The 27572-nt window shown below is 43.0% G+C and overlaps 1 protein-coding gene across 2 annotated transcripts; it reads left to right on the top strand.

Annotated features, from left to right (window-relative positions):
• The first annotated feature begins 39 nt into the window (after positions 1-39).
• On the top strand, positions 40-26451 carry synj1 (synaptojanin 1). Of its 2 annotated transcripts, XM_069666803.1 has the most exons (32): positions 40-84; positions 1006-1164; positions 1359-1445; positions 1872-2139; positions 2378-2603; positions 4097-4180; positions 4509-4586; positions 6494-6555; positions 8879-8975; positions 9311-9486; positions 9568-9649; positions 9755-9907; positions 11651-11816; positions 12207-12230; positions 12660-12851; positions 13404-13488; positions 13709-13849; positions 13939-14131; positions 14220-14378; positions 14491-14647; positions 14774-14900; positions 14999-15211; positions 15292-15370; positions 15492-15657; positions 15743-15925; positions 16943-17071; positions 19301-19348; positions 20068-20109; positions 20817-20869; positions 20964-21153; positions 21264-21541; positions 22799-26451. In XM_069666803.1, exons 2-32 carry the CDS (start codon positions 1041-1043, stop codon positions 23834-23836), a joined length of 5100 nt encoding a protein of 1699 aa, XP_069522904.1. In that variant the 5' UTR covers positions 40-84; positions 1006-1040; the 3' UTR covers positions 23837-26451. The 2 variants fall into 2 exon arrangements, with proteins under 2 accessions (XP_069522904.1, XP_069522911.1); XM_069666810.1 differs by lacking the exon at positions 4509-4586 and having other exon boundaries at positions 11660-11816.
• Positions 26452-27572: the final 1121 nt, after the last annotated feature.

The raw sequence follows: 27572 nt of genomic DNA, 5'->3' as shown, positions 1-27572 counted from the left end.
TTTGCGTCGGAATGTACCATTTCGCCATCACACCGGGAAGGATTTTGTTGTGACAGCGGAGTAACAACCCGGCAGGGGGACACGGTAAGGCGAATTCCACAGCCATTTATCTCTGTAGTTTAAAGGTAAAAGCAGACCAGGGCCAAATTTAAATGTATGCACAGTTTTATACATTTAACGTTGCAGACTCACTCGGATTTTTGTTTAAGTAAATGCCAGCTAGTCATCCCGGACGTGCAGGTAGTACCACCATCAAAATACCGTTGGCTAGCGAACCATAGCTATCCCTGTGATTAATGTAGCTAACATAGCTAATGTTACCAGCTAGCGTTAGTTAGGTGAAGGGCAGCAAGCTGTTCTCGCCTGAACATTTTATCCCTCTCGTTTTCTTATCTTAAACTTACCAAAACATATCTTTAGAGCTCGCTGGTCTGCTCGCGCTAGCTTCGCGTGCTGCAGTTGCTCTGTAGAGTCGTGACTGTCCGTGTCAGGAGGGATGATGTTTGAGTCTCCTGGCCTAACGTTAACGCTCACAGTGCTCCTGTTCCTCATAATCTCCAGCCTCCTGCGATATTCAGTATAAGATAAGATTAGATTCTTATTCTGGTGCTTATCTATGTCTGTAATTTATAACGTTATGCGAGGCTTCTCATTTCGCAATGGAAGTTTTGTCATCAGTCTGATTCACGCAATTTATAACGTTATTGCCCAATAATATGAACGATTTCCTGAATGAATAGCTTAAATTTTAAACCATATATGAGTTTACCTGCACTCGGAATCGTCTGCAGGTATCTACATTTGCTACTTTTCACGTTTTACAAAATTTGATGACCACAAATTTGATCCTAACATCCTAAAAGCAAGTGCTGTATGTGTATATCATACATCACCTCCTCCTCATAAACATACATAGCATAAGGAGCCATAAAATTACAGATGTTTGTGTCTGATTGGGAAAGTCTCCTATCTGATCCTCTGTCATCTATTCTCTTTGCTTTACAGGTCATAGCATAGGTTTTTTTCATCTTGGCTAAACAATGGCCTTCAGTAAGGGATATCGCATCTACCACAAGCTGGATCCACCCCCCTACAGTGTCATTGTGGAAACTAGGACCAGAGAAGAATGCCTCATGTTTGAGTCGGGGGCTGTTGCCGTTCTGTGTAAGGATGCTTCTCATTTGATTGCACTGCATTGAGAGATTATAAAACACTTTTGTCCCGAATAAGGATAAGGCCATTAGAGACATAGCATATCTCATGCTAGATATGATTCTGTACTATGAAAAAGACAACGGCCACGAGTACAACCAATATTTTCTTTTCATTGTGTTGTTTTTTGTTATGTTTTTTTGTAGCGGCAGCAGAGAAGGAGGCCATTAAAAACACATACGCCAAGATTGTTGATGCGTATGGAATCCTGGGCGTCCTCCGCCTAAACCTGGGTAAGCTAACCAAACATCTGCTGCTTGTTGTTGCAGAAGTTTTCTGGGTCCAGTCCAGTTTATGACTCTCAGGTTCTTGTTTGACTGTGAAGGCCCTCTGGTTTGTGTGGTCCTGTTGCTGCTTACTCATAAGCTGCTTTCTCCTGTCCTCTACATGACCTTGAAGGCTCTTGTTATCACAACAAGGAAAAAGCTCCGTAAAAGATTAAGCTCAGTGTTATAGATGTCTGAGATTTGACTGACTGGTGATTTCCTTTAAGATAGTGGCACCAATTCGAAATTAACCTTATCTTGTCCATTCTATGAATGCTTAATATTTTTTTTTACACACTTAATATCTATCCACGTACAACATGCTTCAATACTTTTTCTTTACAAATTCCCATATACTGGTGTTTTTCACCATACTCCACCTCTCTTCTGCAGGTGACTCCATGCTTCACAGTCTGGTGGTTGTAACAGGATGCAGCTCTGTGGGTAAGGTGCAGGATTCTGAGGTTTTCAGAGTCACACAGACAGACTTCATATCGCTAAAGAACGACCCAGGAGATGAGGAGCGCATTTCTGAGGTGCGAAAGGTCCTGAACTCAGGACACTTCTATTTTGCCTGGTCTGCCACTGGAGTCAGCATGGACTTGAGTCTCAATGCACATCGCAGGATCCTAGAAGACACTACAGATAATCGCTTCTTTTGGTAAGAGCGTGAAAAGATTACTGTTCCAAGTTTATAAAAAAAATAGCATGCAGGCTTAAAACATCTCTGGAGTCGTAGATCTGAACTCTGCAGTCTGCTCATCTTTGTGATGAAATAGTTCCTTCTAATTATGTGATATGGGGGCTGTGTGTGATTTGCAACTAAGGTGTGAAAATTCACTGTTCGCACTGAATTTCTTTGTGCATTCACTGTTGTGTCCGTCTTTCTCAACCAAAAGGAACCAATCTCTGCATCTGCACCTCAAACATTACGGAGTGAACTGTGACGACTGGCTGTTCAGGCTGATGTGCGGTGGCGTGGAGATCAGGACCATCTATGCCGGGCACAAGCAGGCCAAAGCCTGCATCTTCTCCCGCCTCAGCTCAGAGCGAGCCGGCACACGATTCAACGTCAGAGGAACCAATGATGATGGCCAGGTGGCCAACTTTGTAGAGACTGAACAGGTGAGTCAGCGCTTCGACAGTTCTATATGCTTTATGCATTCCAATGTTGCTTTTAGGTGCCAACAGGACAAACAGGACAAACAGGACACAGTGCAGCAGGCATCAGCAAACATATTGTAGCACGCACTGAGAAGCTTTCAGTTCCCCTTTTTGATGCGTTTACATCACAAAACGTATCAGACAGAGCATAACAATGGTGGATGTGTCAAAACATTTGCGTATTAAGACAGGACAGCAAGACGGTTGATGAAATTGCACAATGTAGCAACAGAAAGTATAGGAGTGCAGTGACGGGTAGCTTGGATGAAGGTGTTTATTTTGTCCAATTGATTTAGTCAGAGAGGTTCTGGCCTTTTGTACATGTACCATAAGTGCTGTCTGTTTAAACACGGGTTATCTATTGACTGATCAGGAGCGAACCCGGTGCACCATTGTAGTGAAACACTTTAGCATCAGGATTTTGTGCTGCCTGTCACTGTTAAATGAAAATGTTAAACAACAGTATTAAAGACACATATTTTATATTAACCCTCACAGCTCAACGAGAAGGATGTCAATGATAATATCTAAGCACACAGATTTTCCAGTCACTTTGCAGTAGTTCCTTTTTGAGTGAACTTTAGTCATATGTTCACTTTTATTTCTGAGTCAACACATTGCCAGAAGACACATGCATGTTTGAAAATGCAAGGTCACTTTTTATCTTTCTATTGTGGAAAATGACTCGGTGTGCGTTTTCCCTTTTTATAGTTCCTGTTTTTGGGAAAATATGAGGTCGGACAGAAGAACTCAAACTACTAAAACAACTACTACAACCACACCAATATTTGCTGCCTCAAAAATCACTGTAGAGGTCATTTCATGATGCTGTCTAAGTGTGAAATAGACCATTAGAATCTGAAGATGTGCTGCTGTATATTACATTGTATTGTCACGTGTTTTAGTTATTTTGTCCAGCGTCTGCAGTTTTGATAATTAATGATTTAGCCCTGAAAAAAAAACAGTAAGCACAAAAAAATTGTAGCCTCTCTACAAATGACACACTGCTCCTCGATAATATATTTCTCTTTGACATGTCCTTTGTGTACTGACAAAGCCAACACAGTCAGAAATGCTGGTTTTGTCTACGCTGACACACTGAAGTAATTTCCCTCTCATAGAGGAACTAACAATTCATCAGTTCACTATGCTAGGGATGGTTTGGAGATCCATTCACATCCTCCTATAGTTTTTTTTTAAATTGTTTGTGTGGTCGATTGAGTATGTTTAGGGGTTAGGGATGTATTTTGTACTCTATTTCTTCTTACTATTTTATTACTTCACTTACCTGCTCAGGGACTACGGGCAGAAAATAGCAATTTGTTAAAATGCGTTCCAATGCATCTTTCTTTTGTTTTACAGAATGTTATTTGTGCATTGTCCCTTTTTCTGTCAGTGTGTCTTTGATGAAGTGTTCTGACAACTACATGTTTGTCTTGTCTTGTTTTGTGCAGGTTATTTTCCTGGATGACAGAGTCTCGTCGTTCATACAGATCCGCGGGTCCATTCCTCTTTTCTGGGAACAGCCGGGAATCCAGGTAACTGAAACCAACTGTTTCCTCTCCAGCCAGTCTTGATTACTGATTTTGAGGTTTTCATATATTCATATCCACATTATATGAAAATCATCCTGACCATTTTGTAAGTATTGCAGTTGTAGATGAGTCTTAGCCAGTCTCGTGTAAGTGTGAACATTGATGATATCTGCTTGGAGCTTTTGCAAAACAGGAAAAAACATTCATTAAAAACATCTTATATATTTGGCGTTAGTGTTAAGGCACAAATAGGAGGAATGGTAAGTCTCCTCCAAAGTACACTGGATATTATTGTTCTAGTTTTAACACATTTTGTCCATGCTGTGTTCAGAAAAAGTCCATTAAAGGTGTTTTGTTGCATCTGAATGAGAATCGGCACCGTAATGGTCTGGATGAGAACCCCCACCTGGTATAAGTCTTTCATTTTTTGTGGCTCTTTCTGGTGCTGGCGCTTTCATTCTGCAGACAGAGGTTCCTCTGTACAATGTCAGAGACCAGGAGGGGGGAAAACCAAGGCTATCCCATTATGGATTTTTGTCCAGGGAATGCTATTTCGGAGATTTAAAGCAGGAAGTAGGATCACCCATTAAACAACATGATTGGGATTCTCCCGTCCTTGTCCTGACATTGCACAGACTACATCAGACGTGGGGGAGGTTACTAATAGATACAGTGGTTGGTAAAGGGCGTTTTTCTGTTTTCCTCAGCTCCCAGACATCTTTGGTCAGGTGAGAGCCTGGTCTGAAAACATCCCCTAACCGCTTCCCTTAGCGTAATCTGCTCATATTCTCCAGGCACCTGAATAGGTGTTCATCGATAATATGGAAGTACCCGCTTTTAAATCTCATAGAAGGCCAAGGGAAGCCAAGACCATATTAGTCACCTATTCAATGCACAAGGTCTATGGTTTGGTCCAAACACAGGGTGGTGGGCTCGGGGTTGTTTTCAGACAGAACTGTAGTCCTCCTGCTTTTAAAGCACTGTGTTAGCTTCTAGTCCCCTCTACCGATTGTGGCTTTGTAGGCTGACTTTCTCCTCCCCATACTCTCTTTTTCATTCCCTGAGCAGGATGGCTAGTTTGGGTTTTACGCAGAAGAAGAGTTATTTATCTCTCTACAGTTAGTTTACATTAGAAATAGCTATGAAGTAGCCTCTGAAGCATGCTTGTAGTTTAGTATATTCAAATGTTAGTGGAAGGGCGGCAACCTCATAGACAGAATCCTAGTTTATCACTTTTTATAGTTGTTTAGGGGAAATGTACCATAAGTGGAATACGTTTTTAGTGTTTATGGTCACATAAAATCACAAATAATGCTTTTAAATGCGTCTGAATGACTACATTCAACCATCTAATCTATCATATAATGATTTAAACATGTATTAAATTAGTTGAGCTAACACTCTTTAGGTGTTCTCTGTTGAGTGGGACTAAAATGTGAAGGGGTTTCTGTCTGAGGTGTACAGCTGTAACCTGAGTCCTTTCAGATACCATCTCAGGAAGTTATTAAATATGCATAGCAGAGACCTGCACAATAGAAGAGAGAAAGAAAGAGGACAGGGTGACAAAATGGCAGCAGCATGGAGCAAAATGTCTCGCCCTGCTGATGCCACTGACTCAGGAGACCCTAATACGTCTGCAGAGCAAATACAGGGGTAATAATGATGGATGGGATCAGACCCACAATGTGTTCGTGCTACCTTTGACATTAGCGACCAGAAGGAAGAGGAGGGACTGAAAAGATGATGACATTTGATTTGCTTCTTTTTAAGTAGATGAAAAGCTATGAGAGGCAGGAAGAGATGAGATGTGGAAAGCGAGAGATGATGAATACGAGTCGGGAATGTTTGAGCACAGGCGCAGAAGGTTAGGGAACAAGTAAGGACCTGCAGTGCTGAGTGAGTGAGTTTTCCAAGCAACAGTGACTGTGCAAGTGTCCTGCTAAGCCTGTCAAGGTGTAGTCATGTGTGGTCATGCCTGCCTTTGCTTCCCTGTAAGGTAGTGTTTGTACTCCAATAAGCACTGAAAGGTGAAATAAGGTTGTTGGACATAAGATCTCTCTGCTGCTCAGTGTCTTTGTCTCTGTATGAACAAATCTCCCCATGCTGACCCTGTTGTCTGATGCCATACTGTTTTTTTGCCACTGTAAACGTCCAAAATTTAGATCCCAACTTTATTCTCCACCACCAGGTTTTCTGGTCATCTGCAACATGTGTGTCCGCACAACTTTCCTTTTAAAGTACTGGACTTGAAGTAAAGAAGGACATCATGACTAGTGTCCTTTTTTTTTGTCTTCTCTTACTGTCTCTGCCCTGCAGGTCGGCTCTCATCGTGTCAAACTCTCAAGAGGATTTGAGGCCAATGCACCAGCATTCGAAAGGTAATGAAAATGTTCCGTGTAGTGTGTGTACACAAAGGTTTTGTATGCGTTTTTAGCAGTTTCCAGCTGCTTTATCCGGCCTCTCCTCTGAGGAGCAGGGGAGACACAATACTATTATGTCTCTGCAGTTACTGCCGGAGCCACAACAGAGAAAATCGCTCCAGACTCTTGAAGGAGTAGATGATAATTGAAGTGTGTCCTCAGGGGCCGGTTTATTGCAGGGAACAGTAAGGACACATTGGCAGCCCTTGATTAGCTGTCGACCTTAATAACCTGTTTTTTTACTTCATGGCCGACATCAAAAGTCCTTCTTTGGCTGTTCACATCATCAGCATTTGGAATGATTTCACAGTGTTAATTACATTTGTATGTTTAATCAAAATAAAAAAAATCTTCATGCATTCAGGTTCAGAGATTATACAACATTTTAAGCCATTTTTATCTTTTCCTTCCAAACTTGATCCACTGCGGTGTCTTTGTTTACTCCTCTTACTGGCCTCAGCTTGTGTAGACCAGGTGGGCCGTGACGAATATGAGCCTGTAACATGTATCTTGTTTCTTAACGTAAAGTAGCTCAATGTTTGTACTGTGGTAACTAGGGGTGCGACAAAATATTGATACAGCAAATATTATCGTCCTGACTCGTGCAATACTCTACACAGATTTCCCTGTGACTACGACCCACAGCGTCACTACTCCTCGCTGTGGCACTTATGGCATGAATGAGGGTAAAATGAGCCGAAATTAATTGACCGAAGAAGAAGAAGATGTATCATTATATGATTGTCTCGCAATATATCAAGTATCACAGAATCACTGTATCGTGATATTATCGTTATCGTGGATTACCCTGCGATCCCTCCTCTTGTAGTAACACTATATCATCTTAAGTTAATACATTCATTAACAAGATTATCTCAAAGATTCGTTCTCTTTGGCGGCACCTATCGCGATTAAGCGGTAATTGCAGGAGCACACTTCCCAGATATCCAGACGGTCGCTTTACTTTTTAGACTGTTTGCCTTCATATGAGCGTCGAGTTTGTTTCTTTTTCTTTGGATTTTCACTTATTTTTGAAGTTGTATCTGTAGTCATCCATCTTTTCTGTGTTTGTTCAGTCATAGTAGATTACTGTTTACTCGCAACACTTGCAGAGACCGGAAAAGCAGCCGCTTAGCTCCGCCCACCCTCTCTAGCAGACCAACCACTGCTGGGTGAAAGTCGCTCCAGTGGGCCAGTGTGTTACCTCATTCCACGATAGATAGTAACTTAACAGACATTTATTTAAATGAAAATCTTCGTGATTTTTACTTTAAGCTGCCGGTCTTTAACCGAAATATGACTTATGTATCATTATGTATTATTATATAATCATTCTCACTTTAAACATTCACTGCACTCATAATCAGCAACAGGGCAACACCTATTTATTAAAGGAGAATGGATTGTCTCTGTGCCTGAACAAAGGTCCTGTATAGAGGAAGGACGATCACCTTAATCACTGTGGCAGTGGCTGGCCTTGATAGTACCTTTTACAGCTCCGTCATAACCAACGTTTTATTGTTACCTGATTACTATTATTACCATCCTGTTCTATCAGTTCAAGGCACAGGTTGCTGGAAAGCTTCACCAGTGGTTTTTAACGAGACATTTTGTGCTTCAGAGGATGGACACAGCTCAGAATCATTGCCAGTTTTCCATTGCTTTATTAGCATCTTGAACAAGCTGAGACAGGCCCGTCAGATGGTGCACCATTTGTATTTTTTGATGAATAAGTGATTTTTTCACACTCATAGTTGGCAACACCACTGGTCTTTCTCAGTATCTGCCCAGACGACTCAGCCTTTGTAATATCTCATCAGTTTTCTGCAGTGACAGCTTAATATGTCTCTGTTGAGACTCCTTAGATAGTGCAAGGCCTCTTTTTATAAACACACTCTGCAGGATGGGGCTGCTGTTTTATCCATTTATACAGTTTTAATAAAGTTGATGCAGAGGCCTGAGGTTATTTGAGTTTCTCGTCTTGGCACTGGCCCTTCGTTTTTCCGTCCAGTCTGTACAACTCATAAAAACATATTCATCACCTAAGAAACTGTCTTAGTGAGGACACCATAGATCATTTACATAATGCGCTCCCACAGCTACAGAAAGATGCATCAAGCAATAAGACATCTTCTGTTAAATTTATTGGATGTTATTTTTTACTGTTGATCTAAAAGTAAAAGTCTTTATTCCTTCCAGCAGTTTGAAGAAAAACATGACACATGCCTGTTTTGGAGGGTAGTTTCATAATGCCTGTTATGTGTGCTTATGTGTTCTCCAGACACTTCACTGCACTGCGGAGGTTGTATGGTAAACAGGTGATCATCAACCTGCTTGGAAGTAAGGAAGGGGAGCACATGCTCAGCAAAGCATTTCAGGTGAGGGACCATTCTCTGTCATGTACTGCTTCCAACAAATAACACTGGCTGTAAGTGATTCTTTATCATACCAATTACCAAACTTTGAAATGTGTTTTAATCTGTTGTAAAACTTTATTGGTAACACCTTGATTGTCAGTCTTTTTTATTAACGATGAAGTAAGTAAGATGATATTTTCAGCTGCCAACAAGACATGACCGGCATTTTCACAGATCACAATCAAAGATTTCCTCATAAATCAGGCATTTGTTTTTGCAATGAATGAATACAAACCAATGTTGAGTCATAGGTACCGACAACACACTCTTCATGTGCATTGAACTGTCATTTCCAGAGTCACCTGAAGGCCTCAGAGCACGCATCATCAGTGAAAATGGTGAACTTTGACTACCACCAAAATGTGAAGGGAGGAAAGGCAGACAAACTCCACAGCGTCCTCAAACCCTACCTCAGCAAGTTCATAGAAGAGTGCGGCTTCTTCTACTACTCGGGAGAGATGGGCATCACAAGGTGGGACAGAAACAGAAACGTGTAAAGTAGTGATAAATGTTATTTATATCGACTCCTTACATAACAATGTGTCATTTTTAGGACTCAGGGTGGGACCATTAGGACCAACTGTCTGGACTGTTTGGACAGAACCAACAGTGTCCAGGCCTTTTTTGCCCTTGAGGTAGGAGTCTGGAACAGTGTGCTGTGATAAAATTGCATTTCTGCTGTCGATTGTTTTTAAGGGATTATGCTTTTAATCTGACCCCCCTTTGTCCCTCTCCACCAGATGCTGCCAAAACAGCTGGAGGAAATGGGTCTGACGGAGAAACCCCAGCTGGTGGCCAGGTTCCAGGAGGTTTTTAGGACCATGTGGTCTGCAAACGGAGACTCAGTCAGCAAGATCTACGCTGGCACCGGCGCCCTGGATGGCAAAGCCAAGGTACACAATATGAGCACACAAAACAAACAAACTAAATTAGTTCAGCCACTGGGGCGGCAAACTTTTGTTGCCAAGCAGGTTGCAGCTGTTTGCATTTGATGCAGGATTAATATCATAATGTGTAATTTAATTAATTTTATCATCTGATATTATTCTAAGAGTTACGTATGGTAGCACAGCCTGTTAACAACGCAGACACTTCCTTAAAAATGGTCAATACTGGCTAGGGACATTAAAAGTTAATTGCAGCAATTCAGCAAACTTTAATCTCTATTTGTGTTCTTAATTAGCAAAATGTAATATTAATCTAAAAAGTCATAAAGGGCAGACATTAAGTTAGCAACTCCGGAAGTGACAATCCTGATAAGTAGTCATTGCTAATAAAGACTATTTAATATATAAAGAAAATATGGAGCTTAAGCAAAGGAGTGATGTCTGGAAATAATTAGATATTCTAGTTTAATTTTTTTGCACATTGCGTTTTTTAATTAACTATGTTTACAGTATGTTTGCACAGTAAACGAGGAAGAGGTTCAGACTCACCCACTAGTATTGCCTCTAATGTATAAAGTCACAGAAGGGAAAACAATAACAGTAATAAACAGAAATGGCAAAAATGCTAACACTGTACAGTAAAGGCCAAAGGCTCTATTTAAAGAGGGGGTATTATGCTTTTTTACATTTTAAGAAATATATATAACGTTACAATGTTGGATGTCCAGACTAAACGTGGGCGAAGTTTCAGATCTGTAGGTAAAAGTATGTTGGAGTAATCCCCAGGCTTCTCGGCTTAGTCTGCAGGCTGCTGTGAACGCCAGGTTTCACACAGTTTTTCTACACGCAGGCTTTGGAGAGCTGGCCAATCAGAAGAAAGTGGGCTTGTAGGGGCGGGGTTTCTTAAAGGGACAGAGCTGACTGAGTCGTTTCAGGCAGAGGCTGTATGAGGGCCTGCACAGAGCACCAGTGTTAGAAAAATTATGAATTTTTAAACTGTAAATTATGCTAAGCTACTCCACAGGTATCCCAGAGTGAAATATGAAGTTTGAAATTAGCATAATACCCCCCATTTAACTCATTATTTTCAAAGATAATAATGCAATAATTTGTGCATGCAGTGATAGCGTTGATCCCCTCTGAGTGTAGAGTTGTGTGCTGCTGTTTCTTAACTCTTGTGTGCTATCTCTCTCTGCCGTCCTCTGGACCCCTCTACCTGTGTGGTAAGTGAACGAGCCAGTCGATGTTGTGTTTGACGCAGTGGGTCCTTCTGGTGCATTATTGATTTCAGTGTCTGTGGGTTAGATGAGGACGATGATGATGGGATGGGTGGGACCTTGATTTTTATTCCCCTTGAGGTATCTTGGTGATACGTTTTGTCTTGAATTGGCAACTCTCAAAAGCCCCTCAGATATCTACCTACTATCATTTCCAATGGTCGCCTAGATTATCCGAAAATATCTGCTTGATTGGATGAACCTGGAGGAATCAACCTAAATGTTTGTGTTAAATTAAATTATGTTGCACATCCATCAGAGAAATGTTGCACCTTGTGAAGCAGTTTTGATCCTTCCTGGTCCGTTCAACAATCTGTATTACTTGGATCTCTCTGATGTGCTCCTCCCTTTCCTCTCTTCCATGGTTGGATTGGGAAATAAAGAATCATCCCACATCAAAGTATATCTAATAAATAAGATGGTTTTATCTAATTGTTTTCAATTATTTTTGTGTGTGTGTGTCTGTTTGTAGGCCGGGAAGCTTAAAGACGGAGCTCGCTCTGTGACAAGGACCATCCAGAACAACTTCTTCGACAGCTCCAAGCAGGAGGCGATAGACATCCTGAGGCTGGGCTCCACGCTCAACAGCGACCTGGCGGACAAAGCTCGGGCCTTGCTCACCACTTCCAGTCTTTACGGTAATTCTCCACAGCATGGGTTGGATTATTTTCAATGAGTCAAGAGATCACACCATGACTAAACCTTCCTTATTAAGACAGTTTTTTGCTCCATGTTCCTTGTCATATTTTGAAATAGTAATATAAAGAATGTCATTTACTTCCTGCTTCTGCTGTGAGGAATTTTTTGACCAGCATTTGTTGTCGCCCTGTTAGCACAAAGCTAATCTGCACAATAGCAGGGTGTGCCCTCTGCTCGGTGTCAAGTGGGAAGTGTAATCTCCCTGTGTCCGCTCGCTGTCCCAGTTAGATTAATGCTGACCTACTGCTCTGCTGGTGTTATCTGTGAAAGCACTGGTTAACCCGCCCTTCTCTCCCTTCTCTCCCTGCTGCTCTTGTGCACAATCATAGTCACTGAGCCGGTCTTACAATCAGGTATAGTAACTGACAGACTGCCCCCAGTGGATGGATCTTTTAATCACACTGTTGTCCTTTCATTTGTGTTTGCTGCTCGTGATCATTCATTCATTTATAATCCAATGCTGGTCGTGGTTTCACCATCTGCCTGTTGCACATCTTCAGGCTTTTGCAACTGTGATTTAAAGCAAGAGGATGCAGAATTTTGCAATGAAATTTGACATCACAGGATTTAAAGACACAAATGAACCATTACCAAGGTTGATTATTTGAATGTTGTCTGTATTTTAGCAACAGTTCTGGTTTGTGTCCTCATGTTCAGAACAGTGTTATGGTCTTCATCTGTTGTATTTGAATGTTTTCGCATCGTTTTCCCGTTGTTTGTTTGCCACCCTTCCTGCAGAAAAGCCTTTTTACACTCTAATCCCTCTCTCCTCACCTCCACAGCCTCCCCGAGAGTATTGCTGGGAATGTGTCAGAACTACGAAAAATACACAAAGCCCAAGCAAATCCGGGTTTGTGTCGGCACCTGGAATGTCAACGGGGGGAAACAGTTTCGCAGCATCGCTTTCCGCAATCAGACCCTCAACGACTGGCTGTTGGATGCTCCAAAGAAAGCAGGGCATCCTGAGTTCCAGGGTATGCTGATGTTTATCTGAGCTCACTGGCTGTAAATGTTATCTATGGATATTGTGTTTTAGTTATCTGCTCTTATTTGTTAGGCTGAAGGAACACACATCTTATGTAAATATGTTTATTTCCTGAGATCAGATAAGAAGTTTGAATCCAGCCTCATGTCTGTTCACTACTTATGTAGCAGGAACCAGCAGCTGCTTAATGTAGTTTAGAAATTAATCAGTATAGGCTGCTATAGTGGTTAGCGCTGTCGCTGTCGAGTTTGCATGTTCTCCCCGTGCATGTGCGAGTTCCCTCCGGGTACTCCGGCTTCCTCCCACAGTCCAAAGACATGCTCGTTAGGTTCATTGGTGACTCTAAATTGCCCACAGTTGTAAGTAAGTGGAGGGTGAAAGGTCTCTGTGTGTCAGCCCTGTGATTGACTGGCGATCAGTCCAGAGTGAACCCCGTCTTTCATCCAATGACAGCTGAGATAGGCTCCAGCATCCCCATGACCCTGAACAGGATAATCGGTACAGATAATGGATGGATGGACGGCATTTTTTCTCTTCACAGACACCAAAGCCAACCCTATAGATGTCTTCGCCATCGGTTTCGAGGAAATGGTTGAACTGAATGCTGGAAACATTGTCAGTGCCAGGTATGTGTGCACGGTTTCCACTTGAGATAACTGACATATATTTATTACCCACAAGAAAGATTTTGAGATACGATCATTAAGATCAGGAACTGTCTTCTGAGGCCTGATCCGACAAGGTTCATATGAATTTCTAACATGCGAATACATCTGTTTATCGTCTTAAGATGACTCATTTTTTCTTTTTTATTTGTCTTGACTCATCTTTTTGTTCTTGTCTCAGCACTACAAACCAGAAACTTTGGGCAGCCGAGCTGCAAAAAAACATATCACGGGATCACAAGTACGTGCTGCTTGCTTCAGAGCAGCTGGTGGGTGTGTGCCTCTTTGTGTTCATTCGCCCGCAGCACGCACCCTTCATCAGGTAGGATTTCATTTGTAACTCATCTAATTAAACATTACATCACATACTATGGTGACAAACCTAATCTTGCTTTTTAATATGTTTTCCAGGGATGTAGCTGTTGATACTGTGAAAACTGGAATGGGCGGGGCTACGGGCAATAAAGGAGGCGTTGCCATCCGCATGCTGTTCCACACCACCAGCATCTGCTTCGTGTGCTCCCACTTTGCTGCTGGCCAATCACAGGTCAAGGAGAGGAACGATGACTACAATGAGATCACACGCAGACTCACCTTCCCCATGGTAACAAGCCCTGACTTTAACAAGTGAAGTTCAAAACACATTTTCTTGCATAACCGAAACAATAAACACATCTGTCTTGTCCTTGCAGGGTCGTCTGCTGTACTCCCATGACTACGTTTTCTGGTGTGGAGACTTTAACTATCGAATCAGCCTGCCCAACGACGAAGTAAAAGAGCTGATCAAACAGCAGAACTGGGATGCCTTGACAGCAGGGGACCAGTTGTTTGACCAGAAGAATGCTGGTTTGGTATGACCTACAGCCCACGTGCATGTTTAAAGCACTGATATCTTTCACTCTCAACAGAGAAACCAGTGGTAACATTAAGCTTGGCCCGTACTAATGCAGAGATATCTTACAGGTTTTCCGTGGTTTCATCGAGGGGAAGTTAGATTTTGCCCCCACCTACAAGTATGACCTCTTCTCAGAGGATTATGACACCAGTGAGAAATGTCGCACGCCAGCCTGGACTGACCGCATACTCTGGAAGAGGAGGAAGTGGAACTTTGACAAAACGGGTAAGATGGGAACCAGCCTAAATAATCTCAGACATCTTCACTAAAACACTGGCAGAAGCTTGTTTTAGGCAGGAAACTTTATCTTGCTAGCCAAAGTACATATGTGCATTTGTGAATGTTTTGCAGCGGAGGAGATGAATGTTGTCGGGGCAGCTTCCACATCTGGGGAGAAAGAGGACGATCCAGAACACCCCTGGAACTCTGGGACTTTGAAGTACTATGGCAGGGCTGAGCTGAAGACCTCAGACCACAGGTAAGAGCATATGTGTACGATTGCATTTCCATCTGTGTTTTATGTAGCACAAATGTATGGCATTTCCCTTTAATCAATCATATCCTGTCCTCCTGTAGGCCCGTGGTTTCGATTATAGACGTGGACATCCTGGAGGTGGACCCGGAGGCTCGGCACCAGGTCTACAAAGATGTCATCGCCCTGCAGGGACCTCCTGACGGCACCATCCTGGTGTCACTTTGCTCTTCAGGCCCTGATGACTACTTTGACGATCCCCTCATAGACGAGCTGCTGGACAAGTTTGCTCAATTTGGAGAGGTTATCCTCATCAGGTGAGCCTGTTGCTACATCAGACAGACATGTTTCACCTTCAGACGATTAGATTTTATTAACAATGTTCTTGTTTATGCAGGTTTGTTGAGGAGAAGATGTGGGTGACTTTCCTGGAGGGTTACTCTGCTCTTGCTGCTCTGTCTCTCAGTGCTTCCACTGTAAGTCATCACTGATTATTTAAGCTACTTCTTAGCTGTAAAAACGCTCCCAAGTCTGTCACACTTATTCTTTAATTTTATACCTGATAACCAAGTCTGCTTCTCTTTTGTCACACTGTAGGTCCTTGGCAAAATGATTGACATCCGTCTGAAGAGTCCAGGTTGGATCAAAAGTCTGGAGGAGGAGATGAGCGTGGAGAGAATCTGTGGAAGCATCCCCACCTCTGCCAGCTCCACCCTGCTCGCTGAGGACACAGACATGGGCGACGATGATTATGATATGGAAGGTAAGGAGTGACGGCCAAGAAAATCTTGATCCTCTAAAAGTTGAATCTTTATGTTCATCCCTGACCTCCTTGTGTCCCGTTCCAGGTGATGTGGACGATGAGGTGGAGGAGATACTTCCCCAACACCTGCAGCCCGGAGCAGGCTCTGGCCCTGGATCTTCCCCTCTCCCATCCCCCCGCGGCAGTCCCTGTCCCTCCCCCACCCACGGAGAGCCCGCAGCTCCCAGCAGGCCCAGTCGTTCCGCACAACCCTGCCGACCATCACAAGGTAAACACAGCATGTTCAGCATGACGCACAACTTGAGTCGGGTTATTAAAAGCACCGACCAATCGCCTGCTCGGGCTCTTGTCCGCCTGCCAATGTAAACTGTAATTTTGTTCTGTTTGTGATGCATGGAAGCCGATTTAAGTCCATCAACACAGAGGAGGGAAATTCCAGGTAAAAAGTAATGTGTGATGATTGACTGATGTTTGGTGTTAGAGGGCTTGTGTCGTGTCTAACAGTAAACTACTTGTTTCTTTATGAAACATGTTTTAGAGTGCTGTATTAAAATGTGTGCTGTGTTAGCTGAATCTTTTCTTTGGTCAGGATTAAATCGCTGCAAATTATAGGATAGCACAGTCTTAGGTGATGCTTGTCTGTTAAAGGGCCAGTTCTCTGATTTTCAACCTCAGTCCTATCGTGCTATTATAAGGAGCTTTCCGCTTCTCCAATGGGCCCTGGAAAACCTCCGCCAGACTACGTAAAACATGTCATCTGGCGGAGGCCAGGGAGCTTGCTAAACTACACTTCCTCAAAGTAGGACGGCCGTCATGTCTCGTTCAAAATCGTCAGGTTTGAAATGTAGACTGCAGACCTGAAGATTTTTTAAACAATCCACCGGTATATTCTTGTCGTATTTCGGAACCATCACCTGCAGCAAAAACGGTAGAGGGAGGGGCGCAATGCACGCTGGGTGTTGTAGGAATGTAGAATGGGCGAAACCACGAGCTGTTTGTACAACTGTCTCCACAGCTACGGCGCCATGACAGTGGCTTTTTCCAGGGAAGAATTGCTCCTTTAAAATATTAGGAACAGGGCACAGAGCCTGATATGTGTTTGACCAGTGTGGTTTGTCAAAGAAAAGAACCTAGTGTATGTTTGTGTTTTACATTTAAGACATTAGGCTCTTCTCCAGAGAAGTATTTTTCTGTATTTGGTGACTGCGCTAGTTTTAAAAAAACTGCTTAGTTACGAATTTTCCTTTTCCCTTTTGTGTATAAATGTGCATTGATTTCCTTACAGGGCCTCCTGTTGACTTCCAACCTGGTGCCCCCACATCTCAAATCATGGAGCCCAAACGCCCGCCTCCTCCTCGTCCCAACGCCCCACCTGCCAGACCAGCGCCCCCTCAACGCCCACCACCTCCATCAGGTAAAGCATCATCTTCAACCTTCTCGTAAAGCGCTAATAAAAAAACCTTTAATTCAAAGAAATAAAGCCTGACAGTAAGAGCTTCTGTGTGGATGCAACACTGTTAAGCAGGATACAGTCTGAGATACTTTTGGCAGGTGTTAACTTTTCACCTTTATCCCACTGCTTTGCCTCATTTCTGAAGGAGGCATGAGCCCCCTGACAGTTAGAAGGGGCTCTGCAGGTAAAGTTACTTCTGTGTTTTTATGTGCTTACATTGCATTTAAAGTAGCAGCTGCTTTTTCCCATCTGACGCTACACACGCAGAGAATCCCATAGCATTAGTGCTGATTCAGTTAGCTTTCATCTGTTCCAATAGTCATTCCAGCTCAGTCAGTGGCAAAAACCAAATATGTCTAATTATGAAAAGAGTCACAGTTAGTGCCTGATCATTATTTGAGACCTGCAGCCTTTGTGTTTGGAGAGAGGTTTCTGAAAGGAGTAAATGCCTGCTGAGTCATGCTTCATTTTAGATTAACATCCCCTAGATTTAGTTTGTGTTCATGACACGTCAGAACGCAGTGCTTCTTGGGCGTCATTTAATCACTCTCTGTACAATCTCGGATCCCATCAGCTATAATCTGACGACAATATAGCCTCTGGAGACAGCGGTGAACATGCCGGCTGTGTACCAAGCGGTTAGCAATAAACGACCGCCAGTCAAGACTTCTTTTTCCACATGCTGTATTGTTTATAGAAAAAGACACTATTTTTCTTGTGATTTACTTTAATTAATGGGTCTTAAGTTTGCAGAAATTACATCATTGTGATGCAGATTTGTAAAACGTAAAAATGAAGCTTTGTCAGGTCTGACCTCAAGGGGAGAAGAGAACTACTTTTAAAATGCTCATTTGTTAGTTGCCGGTTTAGCTCAGCGGTTCAATAGGCGACCATACACAGAGGCTAAGTCCTCGATGCGGTGGGCCCGGGTTCAACTCGGCCCTTTGCTGCGTGTCATCCCCACTCTCTCTTCCCCCATTTCCGCCACTATTCACCGTCCTCTCTCTAAAATAAAGGCATAAAAACCCCCCCAAAAAATCTAAAAAAAAACAAACAAAAATGCTCGTTTGTTGACCGGAGGTCGGATCGATCATTTCTGATGCATTCAAGGAAGTCGGGAAATCTAAACACTGAACATCTTTTGCAACACAGCAACAAGGGAATTCATCTCAAGTTGAATTTAAGATCTAGAACGGATTGTTAGCAGTTAGCATGCAGACGTGTGTTTATAGAGATTAATAAGAAGCTAATTCGTCATCAGATGACACTGATGGGAGCCGGGATGTCATCGTGGCGCATTACGTTCCGCCTGCTTTTGCTCTCCACATGGAGTGTTTTTCTTGCATACGCCGCAGCCTGCTGATACGTGATTGGTCAATATTACTCGGACTACAAGCGTACTACAGACAGAAACCAGAACACTTGCCGTCCCTAAAATCCACGTCACTGCCTACAGATTCTACATTTCTATGTAGAATCTGTAAATAGAGATTACTCCCTGTAGTATGTGATATTGGTGGATTTAACTATTTATGGAGAAAATGTGGCTTGTCTTCTTGAAGTAGTATTTACATGTTTCCCCCTCTGTCGTTAAGTGTTAATAACTGTCCTAGACATTTTTGCAAATGTTTGTATGTATTTAATTTAGGCTTTATTAATTTGGTAGCTGGTTGATCAGAAATAAAAGGAAATAACTTCTGTGTGGATGCAACACTGTTAAGCAGTCTGAGATACTTTTGGCAGGTGTTAACTTTTCACCTTTATCCCACTGCTTTGCCTCATTTCTGAAGGAGGCATGAGCCCCCTGACACTTAGAAGGGGCTCTGCAGGTAAAGTTACTGCTGTGTTTTTTATGTGCTTACATTGCATTTAAAGTAGCAGCTGCTTTTTCCCATCTGACGCTACACACGCAGAGAATCCCATAGCATTAGTGCTGATTCAATTAGCTTTCATCTGTTCCAATAGTCATTCCAGCTCAAAAACCTAATAACTGTCCTAGACATTTTTGCAAGTGTTTGTATATATTTAATTTAGGCTTTATTAATTTGGTAGCTAGTTGATCATATTGTAAAGTTATTTTTCTCCAATTGTGCAACAAACCCTGCTGCTAAAACTCTTCATCTATAATCTGTTGTTTATGTTCCCTGCTCAGTTTTATTTTGAAAATACTCTTTCCTTCCCCTCTTTAAGACTGTGTCAAATGTCCCAGCCCACTGCTCGGTAGGAGAGGCAGTGAAGGTAACTGGCGGTTTGTCTTTTACTGTCATCCGATGATCCCTGTAGCCTTAAACCCAGCCATCAATGTTATTGATGCTTTCGTTGACATTGATGGGGTCACTGTTGACCAACTCTGCATCAATGTGGGCCATCTTAGACATGTAAATGTGGATTGGAGAGATGTGTTTAGTAGCCTGTTGTAGCTTATTTATGTAAAATAAGCTGGGAATGCAAAAATCAGGAGGGACCATATGTATTCTAATAATTACTGTGCCACATTTTATCATCAAGTGTAAGGAAGTGTGAAGTCTCCAGGGGTCTTAAAGTAAATATCAATATAATGTTTGCAAGTGAGAGGATTTGCATGAAAACACGGCAAGGCCAGGAGTCATTCAGTCCACACACTGCAGAGGAACATCCGACTAAAATGCTGGCACATTCATGAAGTACTGATTTGGTGAGTCTTTTAATAAATGGGAGATAATATAGAGAACAAACCCTTTAAACCAGACTTGAAATGGTGTTTCACTCAGCTCTGCAGCACTAATCCACTATGATTAGTGTTGAAATCCTCATCTGGCAGGTAGATATCAGACTCACAGCATCTCAGGCTTCACTGCTCTGCTGCATTATTACCACCATACGCTCCTCCTAGCGCTTCATGTAAAGTGTCGTCATCGGGGAACACCTGCTTCCTGTGTATAACAGTGTTGTGGTTTGGTTTCCTTTGTGCTGCAAAGGACCAAAAAGCCCCGCTCTTCCTCGGCCAGATGCTGCTGCAGGTGAGTGCCGCAAAGCATAACGTAGCCTCACTAAGCATTAATGTAGCGGTGAAAACAAGGGATTGTTAGTCATTTATGTAGGTTTGTATTTTCCCAATAAAAGCTCATCTTGTGAAGTTGCCTTGAAGGTTCTTGGAGTGAACTTTCTACTTAAATCCTGTGTTTAATGTGGCACAAATGAAGCCTGTCCCAGGGTGTCGGATAGGGCTTGGTTGCTTAGCATATCGGCAACTTTGCCTTTCTTTGCCTGACCCATTTGTATGATGGGTGTGCGGCTAGCTGATTCCCTCTGTCACAGTACAGTTAGCGTGTGTTTGGTTGGCCGGGTTGACTTACGTTTGTTGACTGTACAGTGAAGTAATACACAGAAGCAGACATCTAAGTGTCGTGGGAACGTGTTCGCAGGCCCTGACAGGGCTTCAGCCAGAGAATAGTGAAAGAAGAGGTGTGTGCTTACAAGCTGTGTGGTGAGCATTTGGCTCACAGGACAATGCTAGGCCTCTCCTGCAGACCTCCTGCAGCTCAGGAATGACTGAGTCATTGTAAATGATGAATGTAGCCACTGGGAAATTGTTCTGTCACAGGTTGAGGTGGGTTTGATTTAGTACAGTGCATTACATATCCCCTTGGGTAGCCTCCCTAAATAGCAACTAGTGTAATAAATTTGGTTGCTGATGCAGCTGGGTCGTCTGTCTTCACTCCCTCAGGTCGAGGCCAGGCCGCAGTGGGAGCTCCTGGACCTGGAGGTGTCCCCAGGCCGGTGAGTTTATAGCTCTGATTATTCATATTTCTTTTACTGATTGTTACCTGATCTGTTAATCTCACCCTCTCCTTATTTTCTTTTTGTAATCTAGAATATCCCTCCTCGAGCTGGGGTGATCAGTATGCCCCCTCAGTCTCGCCCACCACCTCTTTCTCACCCTGGAGCGCCCAGACCCATCCCAGAGGTGCATCCCGGGGCGCCCCGGCCCATCCCAGACACCCACCCTGGAGCCCCAAGACCTGTGCCCAGTGGACAGGCCAAACCGACTGACCTGCCTCTGGGTGAGGAAATATGTTTTCACAGAGGGAAACAAACCAGATCATTCTCCCTAGATGTAATAAATGTGATACAGTGGATTTAAGCCTCTTCTATGTATTGCTTCCTCATTCAGGACCGCCTCCAATAGAGCCCCCTGCTGCGAGACCCCAGGTTCCATCACCAATGCAGCCACCCATGCAGCCTAAACCCGCTGCACCTGTTTCCCAACTCCCAGCACCGATGCAGCCCTCACTTCCAGCTCCACTCCAGCCGCAGCAAGGCGCAGCTGTAGCTGCCGCCGCTGCCGGCCCTCCACAGGGTCTCTCCTCTCCTAAACCCCCACCACGCTCCCGCTCCTCTCACGCACTGCCGCCCGATGCTGCCAAGTCTGAGGCCGCCCCAGCTGCGCAGGTTGGTGCCAATTTCCTTTTCATTAAATTTTTGGAATTCAGCAGCTGAACAAAGAACACTAACATAATCCTCTGCTCCGTACAATGCGATGTTTCTGCTGCATGTAGTTAAATAATGTATCACAGATTATTCCTCCAGTTCTGCTCATAAGACGGATATGTTACGCTAAATTATGACAAACGTAGGACGCGACTTTTGCGACTCTCTCTGCTGCTTTGTCTCACTTCTGATGAGCTCAGTTGTCTTTGTCATTCTTCCTGCTTTTGTCTCTCTGATACATTTGTCTCTCTCTCACAAGCCGGAGAAGCCCTCAGGGTGACAGGTACTTTATATTAAACCACCTCTTTGTCTCATCCTTCATAGCACCTCTGCTCTGATGTTATTACCTCTCATACATCACACCCAGTAACTCCCTCCTCTGTCATTTAGTAATTTTCCTTTTCCTCTCCTCCTTATAGTTATATTTACCCTGGATGTTTTCAGTCCACTACAATGCCATGTATTGTTTCAGGCTCTTAAAAGGAGCATTTTTTAATTTATTTTTTGTCAGTCAACATATCAAACCATAAGTGACATAAACAAGAAGACCAAAATGTGGTGTTTGTTGTTTCCACCTTCACTCGTCCTTTCATATCTGCTCACTGTGATTCAGGTGTTGAGAGTGAACACATATGCAATGACCCCATGATTTGATTTTACATTATGTTTAATTAGCATTTTGTTTTTTGTATTAGAGTTACTCATTGTATGATACATACTTCAGTTCAAGCAGTATTCATTGTAGTAGATTAAACCCAATACATGTTTTCAATGTTTTTTAAGGGGGCTAGATTAAAGGTACCCTGTGGAGTTTTTTGCTTTTGTAGAGGGCCACGCAAATGTGTAGCGCATGTAAGACATTAAACATAAAGCAGGAGATGAACTAGTTAGAGAAATAGATCAGTTACATGCTGTATCACCCAATTGTGAAGGTAAAATATACTAGCATTTATGTTCAAAGGGGGATTGTATGATTCCCTATATTCCACTAAATGAAAACAAGTGGTAGTGATTTACTTAATATAGTAAATAGTATAAAAGCAGGGAATGCTAATGCTAATTGCTAATTATGTAACTGTTTGCAACAAGAGAGCTCCAAAGAGTATCTTTAAACTTAAAAACAAACTAGATTATTGAGTTAGTTAAACACATCCAGTGATTTTAGTGCATGGTACATATGAACTTGAATGTCATTGTCTTTTCTCTGTTCCTCCTCAGACCAATGGACTGAACGGAATCCAAAGAGAAGCACAATGGCAGGCCGACCCCTTTGACACACTTGCACCTGACTTCCTCTCCTCCTCCACCTCATCCTCCTGGCACACCACCCAGTCCCTGACCAGAGGCTCCTCCCTGCGCGCTCCCCCCTCCGTTCCTGCGTCCAATTTGTCCTCAAACACTCTCCCTACGTCCTTCTCCCTCCAGTCGTCCGCTCTGTCAGACCTGCAGGCACTCGATTCGTCCTCCTCCTCCTCACTCTCCACCCCCTCACCGTTCGCCTCCTCCCTTCTCCCGCCCCCGCCGATTCCGTCTCGCAGCCGCTCGCAGGAGACGCTGCGAGCCTCTCCTTGCCCCTTCCCGACTGACCCGCTTCCCGCGAGACCCAGCAGTACCAACCCCTTCACGGGCCCTCTGGCGCAGCAGCATCAGCAGCAGCGCTCGCTCACGCCAGACTTCAGCGTACAACGTCCGGCCCCGACGCTAAACCTTCAGAGGACCGTGTCTGCTTTCACTCAGCCACTCATCCCCACCTCTGCTCCAACAGCAGCTCCCGCCACTGCACCCAACTCCCAGCTCCATAGGACCATGTCCCTGTTTGGGCCATCATCCACTCTCAATCCGACACCTGCTCCTCTGCTGCACCCACTCATTCCTGACCCGTCTCCTGTACCCACCTTACCCATGGCGCCGCCCTCCTCCCTCCCGCCGGCCCTCGCACCTCGCCGCCAGCCGCCTCCCCAGGCAGGGAACCCGACCAAGCAGTGGGTCACTTTTGATGATGATTTGGATTTCCCACCTACAACAAAAACACCCCAGGCGCCGATTTTACCCTCCAGATCTCTTCCAACGTCTCAGACTCTGCCTCAGCTTCCCTGCTATGTGTTTGACTCGGAGCCCGACTGGTTATCCCCGGCCCCTTCAGTATTCCCCACCCTCCCTCCTCCCATCCCAACTAGAACTGCGACCACTAACCCAAAGCTCCCAGAGGGACCCGGTGACGACAGCTTCTTCCCCAGGGAGTCCACAGAGAGATAGGATCACTCTTAGTATATAAAAGGGCATATCCAGATATGTATAGATCTATGATAAATGTGTATATGTTTGTGTGTATGTACAAAAGAGACAGTATTTAAGAGGTATAGACCGACCCCCTTCTGAATCACAGCAAAGGATTTATATGCCGAGCGGTAACATGAGAAGTTTATGATCCAAAACGTGTTCTAACTTTACCACACAGATGTTTGCTTGTGCCCTGATATTAGCATTTATTTTAATATGAATCCATCTGATTTTTATTTTTATTTATGGCAGCAAATGTGTGCCTGCGCGTCCACAGCATATATATAGAGTTATATAAAGTACATGTATACGCACAAATCATGTTGTGCAACCACCTGTGCAATATCAAGACACGTCAGCGTGGCCGTGCAGCTTTCGGTGTTAGCTTCGCGTTCGCTGCGTCGGCTGACACGCTGCGGTTCATATCCATCGTTTTTTGACTGAACTGTTGATGAGGGCGAATTGTCAGAGCAGAAGGTAAATTCTCGTTTTGGTCAGTTTACATGTAGTTGTCGAAGCACTGCAGGTTTTACATTGAAGGGAATGATATCTACGTTTCTGTTCCCTTCTGCCAAGGGGTGCAAATTTAACAGGCATATTGTGCGCTTGCTTTTATCATGAATGTACTTTATGTTGCACTGGCTTCTTTTTTTTTTTTCTTACTGACACAGTGTGAACAAGAACCGCACCAGACCGTGTCATAGCCAGTCGAACTGTTCACTGCTGCAGGTCTGATGCTCTGTAATATCAGCTCATCCTCTCTATACTTACGCATCTTGTTATCAGTTATACGTCTTTATTCGGGGCTGTTACACATAGCTGCATATATTTTGTAGCTCTATATCAAAACTTATACATAGTGATTATGTATAAATGTGTGTTTTCAGTATGAAAGCTACTCGCTAAATGTGCGTGTGTGTGTGTGGGGTTGTGATGACTGTTCCAGTGGTTTGCACAGTGCACTGAGATGTTCTCTTGGTTGTATTTTGTTGATGGCAGGGCGACAGATATGAGAGCCAGCAGATTTCATTGACCTCTCCACCTCTGTATTGTTTTCATCCTTGATTCATCCAAAGCATTTAACCATACTAATGTTGTAACTTCAGAGAATGTGGCGGCTCCTGTGTGTGTGCGCGTGTGTATACTTCTGTTATTCCAAGTACAAAGGGGTCAGTAGTCATGGCAGCGAAGACTTGCCTCGCATTATAAAGAGGAAAGGGCACTTTTATTTTTTACTTAAACTTTTGTTCAGGCAAAAGTCATGCTTTTAATTTCCAACAACATTCACTCTAAATAATCTATTGTTGATACTGTGGTGAGAAGTAATGTGTCGTGTTTGAGGTGCATATCGTCTGTAGTGGTGTTTGTGTTTGGATGTGAGCGTGTGTACAGAGTTAAGAGTGAAATACCAGAGTTTTTCCCGCTGAGGAGGTCTTTTCTTTGAAGTACGCACAAACAGGTTCTAACTTAAGCCACTGTATTCACTCGCTCATGACTGTATCTGTGTATTTCAACTGTGCAAATGGCTGTGGATTGGGAGTAAACAATACAAGAGAGGACGTTTTTCTCCACTGCACCCATCACCTGAGTGAGAGTCCCCCTGTAGCAGCACTAATAAGAGTATTCACCACAGACTACAGCTACTCAATGCTCGAACCAAATGCATCAGCAGATCCACATTTCCAGTCGAGTGTTTGTTGTTTCCTTCCCAGGCGCAGTTCGACCCACATTCCAGACATTAGTGTGATTTTAAATGTTGGGTGTCAAACGCTTCTCAGCATCTCCAGATCCACCTGTGATATCTACCCCATGTCTGCTTTCTCCAGCTGAGAGTAATAGTTACTGATCCTTGCTGATTTCATCGCCATCCATGAGGTGTGTGTGTGTGTGCGTGGTGTCGTCAGAGGTGATGTGTCAGTATTTCACTTTCACTCTTACGCTGCTGTTGGATCAATGCTGACGAGCAATAGTTTCGCGAAAGAATCATTGAGAGTACAATCTTTACTAACACGACTCGTGCAAGCTGTCAGCCAATCAGATGTTCTGAAGAAATCATGTGATCTGCTGAAATGTCTTAAAGGGATTTTGTCAGAGGATAAAACATCTGACCCCAAAAAATATCTAAATAACGCTTTTGCGCTTTGTTAAAACACCCTGTAATATACATAATAAGTAATATTCATTCACTGCACCGAAAGCAGTAGCTATCTATGTAAGCAAGTGTATCAGGTTGCCTCTGCTTACATGTCGATGTCATCTGTTAAATGCATTTATTGTGTTATCCAAATGTGTGCAGTAGATACTGGTTCTGCATTAACAGTAGGTGACTAGCCAGCGCTTTGTGTCATGTTCAAATTTTATAGGAAACAAATTGCTCCTTTCGTGAGGTCAGTGTCCCTTTTTATGGCTATAATCCATAGTAAATAAGAGTCTGTGTTGTTGAACATATTGTATGTATTAAAGAGAAAACATGAAGCTGCGATTCATGTTAATATCCAACGTTCCATATTTTAAGTGCACAGCTGATTGCACATTTATGTATGAAACAGTTTATGTTGTATGTATGCAAAAATAAATGTACGTTTACCTCAGTGTTGATGTTTGTGTTCTTTGATTGCACATCATACACAGGAATGACCCATTCTGAACTTCTATCATCGGTTTTACAGATATTTGATCATCCAAATGTTAACGGAGACATTTGTTTCCACAGTTTATTCTACTTTAATAAATGTGCTCTTAATGTTTATAGTCTTTCAGGCCTCCCCAAAATCCCATAGAAATCCCTTCCCTTTAACTTTGCATTATATCAGTATACAACCTAAATACTATATCCATCAGATATGGTAAACCGTATACATATGTTAAATGTGTGTGTGTTAATCTTTCTGTCCCATTGTCTTTTGGTAGGCAAACCTCTTTAAACATAATTATCACATTAAATATTATAATACTGATGCTACTGTATTCTCCTGTGTTTTATTCATATTTTGTGTTTAATATTTTAGTTTCCAAAAGCCTGGTAGATAAAAACGTTTCAACAAGAAGTCATAGGTTAAATTACGGTAATTCAGCTGTCCTGCCCATTACCACATTATAGTTAGTTATTTGGTTTATTTCATCATGTCATGCACAAAAAAATTCCCAGCCCACATTGTCTTACAAGACACTACAAACAAAACAAACAAGAGCAAAGACAGAATGAGAACAATAGAACGGTTACACTTCTAAATATATCAAACAATGTCTAATAAAGTATGAAAAATATCAAACATAAAGCGTCCGACTATGCTGCTGCAAAGCCTTTAACACAAACAGCCAACAATACTGAGAGGGGAAATACTTCATGTGTGAATAGGTACTGACTGCATTCATCAGACATGGAAAACAAATCAGGACAATCTGCAGACATTTTGCTGAAAATTATCACTCAAACAATCTTCACAAATCAAATACACTCTGAGTTAGACCCTATTTGGCCAGAGTTAATGACTTAATTCTTTCACAGTTGTATTCAACACTGTGTTACCACCATCTACCACTAGAGGGCAGTGATATTGCGTGGGTTAATGTAACCTCACTTCAAATTTCGCAAGAAGAAGTACATGGGCTCATGAATCCTCATTGAAGCTGTAGCTAAAAATGTCTCTGGTTGTAAACAAAGTATGAGCCCAGTCTGAACAGAGTATTGACCGTCTTGTGCTTGTCGTTT

Source organism: Semicossyphus pulcher, unplaced genomic scaffold (genome assembly GCF_022749685.1).
Source record: "Semicossyphus pulcher isolate SPU_LCO1_2020_fin unplaced genomic scaffold, fSemPul1.0.p SCAF_10, whole genome shotgun sequence".
In the NCBI taxonomy this organism is placed as follows: domain Eukaryota; kingdom Metazoa; phylum Chordata; class Actinopteri; order Labriformes; family Labridae; genus Semicossyphus; species Semicossyphus pulcher.
This window is presented reverse-complemented; position numbering and strand designations above follow the sequence as displayed.

Bases quoted from the DNA above. Each gene is read 5' to 3' on its own strand.
- synj1 (XM_069666803.1), top strand. From the start codon at position 1,041: ATGGCCTTCAGTAAGGGATATCGCATCTACCACAAGCTGGATCCACCC. The intron at 12,852-13,403 runs GTATGCTGATGT...TTCTCTTCACAG, and splicing joins AGGGCATCCTGAGTTCCAGG to ACACCAAAGCCAACCCTATA. The intron at 13,489-13,708 runs GTATGTGTGCAC...TTCTTGTCTCAG, and splicing joins GGAAACATTGTCAGTGCCAG to CACTACAAACCAGAAACTTT.